Source organism: Propithecus coquereli, unplaced genomic scaffold (genome assembly GCF_000956105.1).
Source record: "Propithecus coquereli isolate 6110/MARCELLA unplaced genomic scaffold, Pcoq_1.0 Scaffold477, whole genome shotgun sequence".
Classification (NCBI taxonomy): Eukaryota; Metazoa; Chordata; class Mammalia; order Primates; family Indriidae; genus Propithecus; species Propithecus coquereli.
The window spans coordinates 810,521-823,381 of NW_012150585.1; the positions used below are offsets into that span (position 1 = coordinate 810,521).

General features: G+C 38.5%; 1 protein-coding gene across 1 annotated transcript in view; it reads left to right on the top strand.

Moving 5' to 3' along the window:
- KMT2A (lysine (K)-specific methyltransferase 2A) overlaps positions 1 to 12,861 on the top strand; it is an 89,093-nt gene that overhangs the window by 28,581 nt on the left and 47,651 nt on the right. Inside the window, exons 2-5 of the mRNA XM_012655431.1 lie at positions 3,999 to 4,068; positions 6,931 to 9,584; positions 10,927 to 11,104; positions 11,977 to 12,211. Coding sequence (XP_012510885.1) covers positions 3,999 to 4,068; positions 6,931 to 9,584; positions 10,927 to 11,104; positions 11,977 to 12,211 — 3,137 coding nt within the window. The remainder of the gene's footprint in view (positions 1 to 3,998; positions 4,069 to 6,930; positions 9,585 to 10,926; positions 11,105 to 11,976; positions 12,212 to 12,861) is intronic.

Consider the following 12,861-nt stretch of genomic DNA (forward strand, 5'->3'; position numbering starts at 1 on the left):
GTTTCATGGCTCTTGCTTATACTCTGTCTTGGAATGCTGTGCTCATCAGAGAAGGCCATATTGAAGGGAAAAGTATGTGATGAATGGCTGTCTGGGCCCAGTTCCCAGGAGTCCTTCCTTGGTCATGGGGAGCATGATGTCTCCTGTACCCTCTCTCTTCAGGGCTGTCCAGGTTTATGATACCACAGTGCCAAACATGGATTTAATTGGAGCTCCTTTTGTTGTCTTTTTTGTAGAGGGTAGTCTTTTGATTTCTAGGCAAGTCTAAATCCTTGGGAAGCAGCACTGTTACTTTGTTTACATCCTCCAGGGACCCTGCCTGTCTAAAGGGGAGTGATGGAACAGGATGAGTAGTAGTCTGTGGCTGATTTGCTGATGATAGTGCAGAGTGTACAACAGGGAGAACTTTTCTCTTTTTTTGCAGCACCCTCTTGCAGCATTCTTTCCCAGTGCTTTCTTAACTTGGCTTTCCTTGGCTATTTTTTTAGGGCTCTTACATAGGCTTGGAAGTTCAGAGTTAAAAGACTAGAGCTCTTTAACATAACAGTGTCAGCTTTTGTTTTTGGCAAAGCTGTCTGGATTCTTTAAACAATGGATAGTTATTTTTAAAAGCATTCTTCAAGAAGTCAACTTATATTTGAAGTGAAAAGAAAGTTCTTGAGTAGAAGTATAGTTCTTTTTGACTACTTCTTTTCTTTTCTTATTCTAACTACAAGACCAGAAGGAAAACAAATTAATGTTTCCTGTCATTTTGGAAAGTACTTGGAAACTTTAAATATTGACAGCTCAGTGGTACTCTGTTGTTTTGGAGCATACTGCAATTAGTATTGTATAGTTATATTTTGTAAAAGTTCAAGATATAGAAAAGTGACCCACTAAAGTTGTTGATAATGAACATAGCAGGGTGAATCTCTCATATGTCTTTTAAAGATTAATAATCTTTCATTACCTGTTGGTTGCTTTACCTGTTGGTTATTGTATGTATAATTGCTTGAATTGTCTTATCATTGCAGCATTGGAGCATAAAAGTCATGCATTTAGCAATGTAGTTCCCTGGTAAGTGTGGGGAAATCCCCAGATGTCTTTGTGAAAAAAATGCATAGATTAGCAGTTTATTCCATGAGGATAATGCAGGGAAAAAATGAATTAATCAGAAACTTGGAAGGATCTGAAAATGGCCATCATGTGACTTTAATAGTAGCAGAAAGAATAGCAATTTTTGTGCTGTCAGTGATTTATTCAATTCCTTTAAATATTTATTGATGGTTTTAGATTGTAACTGTTATGGTAGGGAGAGTATTGTACACTCAGTTTACATATTTAATACATAGGTTCTTTATAGCTAACTGTATGATCTGGGGCAAGTTATTTGGCCTCTTAGAGCTTTAGTTTCTTTAATAACAACAATAAGAAGAACCACTATATATATGTTGCCTATAGTTTTCCAAGTTATTTTATATGAATTATTTTATTTATTCTTTACAATGCTCAAAGAGATTGAGAGATAAAGATAGTAAGTGACTTGTCTAAGATTACATAGCCTGAGAAGGCCAGAGCCGAGACCCTAAACCAGCCGTTCTCTCCCCAGATCCACTGCTCTCCTCCCTGGTGTCACTTGCCAACAAATAGAAGGACTGGACTGGCCTCCTCTAAAATGCTAAGATTCTATGATTTTTTATTTTTTTGTAGCATTTGAGGTAATTTGCCATTGCCTATTTTATTTGCTTTCTTTCTCAAAATGCATTTTAGGGTTACTATTTTAAATGTCTTTTTCTGCCCAAAAGTACATTTTTAAAGTTAGCAGTATGGAATTTCCATTATTGTGATAAGATTTTGGATTAATCGGGCTCTTGTGAGTTTTGGCTTCTTTTTTGGGGTAATGTTGTAGCCTACAAATGTAAACCCTGAAAATCATTCCAGAAATTTATTTGGGGTAAGTTCTATATGTCTTAGGTTATGTTTTAACTTATTTTAAGATGAAGAGATAGGATTTTTCTTATTCACAAATGATGTTCACAATACGAATTTACTTTAGGCTGGGCACGGTAGCTCATGCCTAAAATCCTAGCACTTTGGGAGGCTGAGGCCGGGGAGGATCACTTGAGGTCAGGAATTCAAGACCAACCTGAGAAAGAGCAAGACCTCGCGTCTCTACTAAAAATAGAAAAAATTAGCCAGGCATGGTAGCATGCACCTGTCTGTAGCCCCAGCTACTCAGGAGGCTGAGGCAGGAGGGTCATTTGAGCCCAGGAGTTGGAGGTTGCAGTGAGCTATGATGATGCCACTGCACTCTAGCCTGGGCAACAGAGTGAGACTCTGTCTCCAAAAAAAGAAATACATTTACTTTAAATTTTTTAAAGTAAAAAGAATTTGCTTTTAATTTAGTGATGAAAGAAGAAACTACAAAAGGTACTCTGGTAAGCTGGGCATAGTGGCATGTGCCTGTAGTCCCAGCTACTCAGGAGGCTTAGGCAGGAGGATCACTTGAGTCTAGGAGTTTGAGTCTAGCCTGGGCAACATAGCAAGACCCTCTCTCTAAGAAAAATCATTTTTTAAAAAGTAGTGTGTATTCCTTAAATTTAGGTTTAACATGTTCTTAGAGTTGTAATACTTTTTCAAATAAATCTCTTTGAAAAATAGAATTTTAGCCTTTTCTTAAATAGTTCAGTACTTTAATCTTAGCAATCTCAGAGCAAAAACCTTTTTAGATTTTAATACAAATTGTCTTTCAGTTGCATAGTATACAAAAGCTTGGCCCCAAATGTTTTGCTCCTCAAAAGCATCTAAATTTAAGAAATGAGCCTGCTAATTTGTCTAAAAGTTATATGTATCTTTTAATATATTCTTGGTTGAAAAGTGGTTAGGCAGATTAGCATCTGACTCTAGCTTTAAACTAATTGAGAAAACAACTCGTCAGCAAAAAATCCACTGTAATGTTTCCTACATACATGTAATCTTAGCTCCTGAGAGGAAAATCCAGGTGCTTTAATCATTGGAACTCAGTTTGGGACTTCTCAGTATAAATTGGAGGTTCAAGAAAGTCTGTTCTTCATTCGTTATTTTGTTCTTGTTTTATGTGGATTTTGTTTCTGGAAGCTGAAATTCTGCCTCTCTGTGATTCTCTTACTGGAAAGAGCTCTTAATCTCTGAATCAATGAATTTCTATTAATCATTTTGTTTAAATAGACCATCTTTCTTAAGAACTTATCCAAAATAGGTTAAATGGACCCTTAGTATTTTTTTTAAGGGCAGGTTAAAAGTTAGAGGTAAGGAGAAGTTTTTGCTTTTTGTCTTTTCCAAATACAACTGAAAATAAGATGTTTCCCCTAAGTTATTAGTAAAAGGATTTCACCCTCTATGTGGTCAATTCATGATCCCTTTTACAAATGCTGCTGCCCACCATTAAGTCTCTTATCACAGGGCATTTCAAAATGATGCCATAAATGCATGTTGAGAATCTCTGGATCTCAAATGTACAGAAATCATATCTAAATGTCAATTCCTGAGTTAAGGAACTGACAATTATGGCACTTTCAGTCTCTATTAATATTTAGTAGGCAAGAGATTATTATATTATTTATGTTATTCCTTATGTGTCTGTAGACTTAAATACTTATTGAAAAGTATTTGTTGTATTGGGGCTATATATCTCTGCCATTTTACTGATTTGCATACCTGAATTAAAGCCATCCTTTAATTGTTTTGGGCTGTATCTATAGTTTGAAATTTAGGTCTATCCCCTGTGTACTATGCACCAAAGATGACATTTCAATGCATTGTTCACTTACTACACAGCTTCTATTTGTCTGTAATGAAGCTGTATGGCTGGGTCCATTTATTTCAGTATTAGTTATTTTATAGTATCCATTTGAATGATGTGATTAATATATAGAGGCTAGTTTTCCAAGTTCATTTGTGTCTCCTCTGGGCATTTCTTTGGGATGTGTTCACATTCATGTTTTTGCTTCTGATTTTAAAATAATTTTCCTTTGTTGTAGGATGAGCAGTTCTTAGGTTTTGGCTCAGATGAAGAAGTCAGAGTGCGAAGTCCCACAAGGTCTCCTTCAGGTATGGCCAATTAAGCATGTGGTGCCTTTAAGTTTTATTTGTTAGGAGATTGTGGCTTCCCCTTGCCTTCTTTGCGTGTAAAGGTGCTCTCCAATACTGGGGGTAGGAAATGGCTTATGAACTAGACTTTATGGGCCTCTTCTCTTGTCAGACCACATTTGGTTTATTCTTTAGTGTGCTTCTTTCTGGGAACTACTTGGGGCATGGGAAATAGGTGTCCACAGAATGATTGGGAAACCTGGTAGGCAGATTGAAGGTAAGCTACTCAGAGCATCTTCAGATTTATGCATTTTGTATTATTTGGTAGTATATATGCCTTTGGGAATAAGTTAGCCAAATTTCATTATTGAAATTTGGTCTGCTGTTGTCAAAGAACTAAGAACAAAATATTGGCACTATGTGAAACTATTTTACCTGATCTTTGAAAGGCTGTATTAAAATAAAGAAAAGAAAAATGATATGGGGTGTTTCCATTTATTAGCAATATTTGTCATTATTCTCACCAACAAAATATCTAGAATATCTGGAAATTCTAGACTTAGAAGCAGTTTCCTAAGAGAAGATCCTCAGTGCAAATAACATTTAATGGCTTACAGGATTCAGTTCTATAAAGTAGAGGGCTATAGACCTTTTGATGAAAATACATTCCCCATCTGTACTGCCATTCTGAATTTGTGTATGGTTTTCTTTGATTTTATGTGGGATAGGTAGTTAAATAATGATATTGTCGGCTGTTTTTGCTCTTTGATGTTGACTTAGTTTGTGACATTTGCTAGCATTTGAATCTCACTTAGAAGTCATGATATGCTATATAGTAATCTAATTCAAACACCCAAGTTGACACTTTTTCTGTTCCACAATGGTGGTGGTATTGCATTCTAGTTGGGAGGAGTTAGCCAGTAGTGCCCCAGTATCTGTGCTATTCAGATAGTAGCAATGTTCTCTTTAAGTTGTGATGAAATCTTAAAACTTTATAAAGGAAAGGAATTTTAGAGATCATCTAGTCTAACCCTTTGTTTATAGATGACAAAATGAGGCCCAGAAAATGCATGACGAGTAATTATAACCGACTTGAGAATTCTTTGGATGTGTTGTAAATCAGGGAAGTTAGCAGCAGTGCTGGGACTCTTTGCTGTTTTGCTTCTTTTACTTGTCTATCACAAGCTTCTTTTCAAAGTAGGATAGAAGAGGTTTTCAGAATTGATAAAGCCCTCTGAGTTGCCAGGTTCAAGTCTACCACAATGATGAGGAATCTTGTGATGTACTTCTGAACAGAAGTTTTATTTTGTTAATTCACAACTCTTTCAGGATGGTTTCCTCTTAAGTTTCTTTTTTGGCTGTCAGTCTACCTTGAATGTTGTCTTGTTTTTTTTAAAAAAAAACACGTTGATATGCTTCATTATTTAAGAAATGAAACATCATTTCTCTGCTATCTCCTAGTCTATTACTTTTGTTGTAATTAGAATATCTTGAGAATGGATTTGTGAATCTTTAATCTATTAAGGGAAGTCTTATCAGTTAATTGATGAGGAATGTATTTATATTTAGACAGCTCAACAATAAGACCCTGGTTGGTTTCTATTACGTTAGAAAATAATTCCATTATAAAAGTATTCATCATAATGGCATAAATTTCTTTTGGTGCCTGTCAAAGGAGATTTTAATGTCAGAAGGTTGTTGTCATATAAAACAGTGGTCCCCAACATTTTTGGCACCAGGGACTGGTTTCATGGAAGACAATTTTTCCATGGATTGGTGCGGGGTGGCGGGGGGGATGGCAAGTGATGGGGAGTGGCTGTACATACAGATGAAGCTTTGCTCTAGAAGCTTTCTTGCCTGCTGCTCACCTCCTTCTGTGTGGCCTGGTTCCTACCAGGCCACAGACTGGTGCTGGTCCATGGCCCAGGGGTTGGGGACTGTAGATTATAAAACATAGAAAAGTTAAGAGGGAAGAAAAGATTTGATAAAATAGGCAACGCTTGCTACATTTTAAAATACAGGTTTATACAAGTATTTTAGAAACAGTCTTGTTTTCTTAAATCTCTTGATAAGTAGCAAATTGAGCTGATTTATAAATTGGCAAATTCCATTTATCTAGAATAGAAATCTGATTTAATAAATTGTCGCTTTGCTGTTGACATCAATTAAGGTTAAATCTTTTTGTAACTTGGAACTAACTAGTTAAGAACCTCTAGGTAGGGGAGTAGATTAATGGGCACATCATTATGTCACTTCACTGATTAGTTCACATGCTGCTGAGTTCAGTGATTTTATTCTGATGTCTCATTAATGAATATTTTTCTATACAGTAAAACTTTCTTAGTTTACTTTGGCAAAACAGATTGAAATATAGGACTCTGAGCTGCCCAGGAGCCTTTTCCTGTGGAAGTTGGTATGTTGTTGATTGAAGAGCACCTTATTCAAGTTTGTTCAAAGCCAAAATTCTGAATCAAAAAGATGGGATGACTTACCAAAAGCATGTTCTTAAATGTTAATCTTGGTAGCTAGAATATGGAAAGGTAGTTTAGATTTTTTTTTTTTAATAATTCCTTTGAATTCAGGGGAAAAAAGTTGTAGGAAAATTAGTTTGTAGATTAATTGTTCAATTGAAAACCTTTTATTATTATCTTGATTTTTGTATCAAAAAAGTAATGTTCTTTCAGGTGGAATGTTATTTGCTTGACTTCTTTGAGGCAAATTTTTGGTGAAAAGAAACTAAACATAATTAAGATGTTTGATTGACTCATTAGACTCAAGTTGAGTTCAGTACAAAATGGCCTTTGCTAAATTATATTCAGCTTAGTTAAGACCTGAACTACACAGCTAAATATATGCTCTTCATTGTTTAATTTCTATATACAGTTAAAACTAGTCCTCGAAAGCCTCGTGGGAGACCTAGAAGTGGCTCTGACCGAAATTCAGCTATCCTCTCAGATCCATCTGTGTTTTCCCCTCTAAATAAATCAGAGACCAAATCTGGAGATAAGATCAAGAAGAAAGATTCTAAAAGTATAGAAAAGAAGAGAGGAAGACCTCCCACCTTCCCTGGAGTAAAAATCAAAATAACACATGGAAAGGACATTTCCGAGTTACCAAAGGGAAACAAAGAAGATAGCCTGAAAAAAATTAAACGGACACCTTCTGCTACGTTTCAGCAAGCTACAAAGATTAAAAAATTAAGAGCAGGTAAACTCTCTCCTCTCAAGTCTAAGTTTAAGACAGGGAAGCTTCAAATAGGAAGGAAGGGGGTACAGATTGTACGACGGCGAGGAAGGCCTCCGTCGACAGAAAGGATAAAGACACCTTCGGGTCTCCTCATTAATTCTGAACTGGAAAAGCCCCAGAAGGTCCGGAAAGACAAAGAAGGAACACCTCCACTCACAAAAGAAGATAAAACAGTTGTCAGACAAAGCCCTCGAAGGATTAAGCCAGTTAGGATTATTCCTTCTTCTAAAAGGACAGATGCAACAATTGCTAAGCAACTCTTGCAGAGGGCAAAAAAGGGGGCTCAAAAGAAAATTGAAAAAGAAGCAGCTCAGCTGCAAGGAAGAAAGGTGAAGACACAGGTCAAAAATATCCGGCAGTTCATCATGCCTGTTGTCAGTGCTATCTCCTCACGGATCATTAAAACCCCTCGGCGGTTTATAGAGGATGAGGATTATGACCCTCCAATTAAAATTGCCCGATTAGAGTCTACACCGAATAGTAGATTCAGTGCCACATCCTGTGGATCTTCTGAAAAATCAAGTGCAGCTTCTCAGCACTCCTCTCAAATGTCTTCAGACTCCTCCCGATCTAGTAGCCCCAGCGTTGATACCTCCACAGATTCTCAGGCCTCTGAGGAGATTCAGGTACTTCCTGAAGAGCGGAGCGATACCCCTGAAGTTCATACTCCACTGCCTATTTCCCAGTCCCCAGAAAACGAGAGTAATGATAGGAGAAGCAGAAGGTATTCGGTGTCAGAGAGAAGCTTTGGATCTAGAGCAACTAAAAAATTATCAACTCTTCAAAGTGCCCCCCAGCAGCAGACCTCCTCCTCTCCACCTCCACCTTTGCTTACTCCACCCCCACCATTACAGCCAGCCTCCAGCATCTCTGACCACACACCTTGGCTTATGCCTCCAACAATCCCCTTAGCATCACCATTTTTGCCTGCTTCTGCTGCTCCCATGCAAGGGAAGCGAAAATCTATTTTGCGAGAACCGACGTTTAGGTGGACTTCTTTAAAGCATTCTAGGTCAGAGCCACAATACTTTTCCTCAGCAAAGTATGCCAAAGAAGGTCTTATTCGCAAACCAATATTTGATAATTTCCGACCCCCTCCACTAACTCCCGAGGATGTTGGCTTTGCGTCTGGTTTTTCTACGTCTGGTACTGCTGCTTCAGCCCGATTGTTTTCACCACTCCATTCTGGAACGAGGTTTGATATGCACAAAAGGAGCCCTCTTCTGAGAGCTCCAAGATTTACTCCAAGTGAGGCTCACTCTAGAATATTTGAGTCTGTAACCTTGCCTAGTAATCGAACTTCTGCTGGAACGTCATCTTCAGGAGTATCTAATAGAAAAAGGAAAAGAAAAGTGTTTAGTCCTATTCGATCTGAACCAAGATCTCCTTCTCACTCCATGAGGACAAGAAGTGGAAGGCTTAGTACTTCTGAGCTATCACCTCTCACCCCCACGTCTTCTGTCTCTTCCTCGTTAAGCATTTCTGTTAGTCCTCTTGCCACTAGTGCCTTAAACCCAACTTTTACTTTTCCATCTCATTCCCTGACTCAGTCTGGGGAATCTGCAGAGAAAAATCAGAGACCAAGGAAGCATACTAGTGCTCCAGCAGAGCCGTTTTCATCAAGTAGTCCTACTCCTCTCTTCCCTTGGTTTACCCCAGGCTCTCAGACTGAAAGAGGGAGAAATAAAGACAAGGCCCCTGAGGAGCTGTCCAAAGATCGAGATGCTGACAAGAGTGTGGAGAAGGACAAGAGTAGAGAGAGAGACCGAGAGAGAGAAAAAGAGAATAAGCGGGAGTCAAGGAAAGAAAAAAGGAAAAAGGGATCAGAAATTCAGAGTAGTTCTGCTTTGTATCCTGTGGGTAGGGTTTCCAAAGAGAAGGTTGTTGGTGAAGATGTTGCCACTTCATCTTCCGCCAAAAAAGCAACAGGGCGGAAGAAGTCTTCATCACTTGATTCTGGGACTGATATTGCTTCTGTGACTCTTGGGGATACAACAGCTGTCAAAACCAAAATACTTATAAAGAAAGGGAGAGGAAATCTGGAAAAAACCAACTTGGACCTCGGCCCAACTGCCCCATCCCTGGAGAAGGAGAAAACCCTCTGCCTTTCCACTCCCTCATCTAGCACTGTTAAACATTCCACTTCCTCCATAGGCTCCATGTTGGCTCAGGCAGACAAGCTTCCAATGACTGACAAGAGGGTTGCCAGCCTCCTAAAAAAGGCCAAAGCCCAGCTCTGCAAGATTGAGAAGAGTAAGAGTCTTAAACAAACTGACCAGCCCAAAGCACAGGTACTCTTTTCCACCTTGCCTATTAAAACCAACAGTTGATTGAGCCCCTTCTGTGGGCAGATTTTAGGTTAAGTGTTTCAGTTATACTCAGTTATGGGAATCAGGAAAAGTATGGTGGAGGCCGTGGATTTTGATAGGTAGAAAATGGCAGGGCGTATCATTCTAAGTAGAGGGGACAGTGTGGGTAGAGATGGAAAAGGACGAAACATATTTGAGGAACAGTGGATAGCTGGATTGGCACATGTGGGCAAGTGGCGAACTAAGGCTGAACTAAGGTTGGGACCACACTACAGAGAATGCTGAGTTGTTCGTACCTCATGGGTTTGGTGTAATGGAAACTGTGACTTACTTTTAAAGGTACATTTTTGTAGTCACATTGTTTTACTGTCACTGATAGAATAGAAAACTGGAGAGGAGCATTCTCTTCCTCTTGAGTAGTGAGTAATTAGCACAATAGATAATTAGGTTTTTGCAGAATACAAATGAGATGCACTTAGCCTTAAGTTGTGGAACAGAAAAGCTGTAGTTAGTTAGGATGATGTCAACCAAAGTTTTACAAAGAACAGCAATGTTTTGGGAGAGGGGGTTTGTTTGTTTTTTACAAAGTGAGCTAGTCCACTGGCCTTTTCTGAGAAAATTTGCTGATCTTTAGGTTCCTTTAAAAAAATTGTCATATAGTAGATGCATATTTGTGCCAAGATAGCAAGCTAGGTTAAGATGGCCACTGACTTAGATTTTTAATGTTATTTAGCCTACAGCCAGGTTAACATTTAATAATTCTGCCAGTTGAGAATTCTAGCAGGAATATGATTGGATTTATTCTTGACATCATGTTGGCTGTTTTTGGTTAGCCTCTTAGTGGTAGGAGCAGTGGCTCTTTGAAATGTGAGACATTTCTGTTTGGAGCCATGGCCTTTTATACTCCCATTTTTAGGTTATTTTCCCCCTATTTCTCTGTTGATCAAGGAAATATAAGAAATAGTCTGCAGTTAGATAAGCCCTATTTATACCAGACTGAACTTCTTGATAATATAGACTGGCAGCTTGAATTTTGAGGGGAATTTTAAAGAAGTAGTATAATTGGGAGTAGAAACTTAGTTGTTTTCTATTTTTTGATTAAAGGCCTTTTTTTTTTTTTTGCTGCTAATTTTAGGATGCAGAAATAGTTGATTTCTATATATTGATATGATTTATCAGCTGGGAATAACTAGAGTGTTTTGGTTCTAGGTATGTTTTGATTCTAGATCATAATTAAATTGATCCAGTATACCTTGGCTTCATTTAATTATATTTTCAATATGTATGGTTGTTATTGTCTGTATTTGGCTTGCCTCATATTCAGGGTCAAGAAAGTGATTCATCAGAGACCTCTGTGCGAGGACCCCGGATTAAACATGTCTGCAGAAGAGCGGCTGTTGCCCTTGGCCGGAAACGAGCTGTGTTTCCTGATGACATGCCCACCCTGAGTGCCTTACCATGGGAAGAACGAGAAAAGATATTGTCTTCCATGGGGAATGATGGTAGGTCAGGGAGGTCAGCCTTGGAGCCTGATCAGACTTTTGATTTGTTTGCTGATTATTCTGGGATGCCCAGTAGGCTCTTCATAGTTAGTCTAGATCCTCTGAAAACCAGATCGTGAGAGGAGATTAAATGCATGAAGATTTTGTTAGAGAAAATGCCTGAGAAAGACTATGGGGAGGCAGCCAGGGAAGGCTAGGAGAGCCGTCAGACTGATACTAATCTGATCCCCATGAAGGAAAGGGGGAAGGAAGGTTGGGCAAAACCTTCCTAGACTGCTGTGCAGTGTAAGAAAGGTTTGGCAAGGCTGTCGGGGAGTCTTTGAGCAAAAGTTGGCTGTCAGAGGAGTCTCGTGGCTCTCAGAAAACAGACCTACTTTAGTATCCCTGCTGCAGCAAGTCACTGTCTGGAAGCGACCCCACGGTAAGTTTTGCCTGTTTGCACCACTGGATTTCAGAGCACAGCAGCTGGGGCCCTGGATCGGTTATGCTTTCTGTAGTTGCAGTTCTGTGAGGCATTCTCATGGCCACCATATAGTTCTTAAATGTGGGGTAGCCCCTCATGAAGGTTTAGGGAATCTTTAGAAGCATTTGGTTCATATTCTTGATTTTAGGTTAGACTATTTTATTTTCAGTATTTGGATTTTTGCTTTCATCAAGCTGGAAGTTATAGTCATTTCATTTAAATAATTATTCAAAATAGACTGAGTTCTACACATTAATATTTTTATTATAAGGTATTTCATTTTTGGAGTACCAATTAAAATGAGGTTTGAATGTATCTAATGATATAAAGGGATTTTGAGGATCTCCCTCTCTACTCCCAAAATGGGATTTGACACTCCCTCAGAACTAATGACATATTTCTTTAATAGACAAGTCATCAATTGCTGGCTCAGAAGATGCTGAACCCCTTGCTCCACCCATCAAACCAATTAAACCTGTCACCAGAAACAAGACACCTCAGGAACCTCCAGTAAAGAAGGGACGGCGGTCAAGGCGTTGTGGGCAGTGTCCCGGCTGCCAGGTGCCTGAGGACTGTGGTGTTTGTACAAATTGCTTAGACAAGCCCAAGTTTGGTGGCCGCAATATAAAGAAGCAGTGCTGCAAGTGAGTGGGTGTTTTACTCTGAGCTGTTGACTTCTCAGCAATGAAGATTGCTTATTTATCCCTAGTTTGTTGAAGAGATGCATCAGGAAAGTGAATGTGATTGTATTGAGTTGCAAGATTAGTTGCAGAATTGGATTTTGGGTTGTGGTTAGGTTTGGGCTGTGCTTAGGTAAGAGATACTCTGGAGCAATGTTATCTAATAGAATATTCTACAGTAATGGAAACGTTCTATTGGAACAGTAGACAACAATAATGGAAATGTTCAGTTCAATATGGCAGCCATTAGCCACATGTAGTTATTGAGCGCTTGACATGGTTAGTGTGACTGAGGAACTACATTTTTTACTTCATTTAATTTTAATTAACTTAAATTTAAATAGCCACCTGTGACTAGTGGCTACTGTATCTGCAGTTCTGGAGGGTTTCTACTTAAAACTAATAACTTTATGCATAATATTTATTGGGTCAACTGAATTCACTTATGTCTATATGACATTGAGGACACATTGGCGATATCTTGCAAAAATCTCTGTGCTCTCTGATTCTCTCTTAGACTATTTTTATGCATATGTAATTTTTGATATGGAATTTTTTATTACTCTACTTTATCTCCCTTTTTTTTTTTTTTTGAGACAGAGTCTCACTCTTTT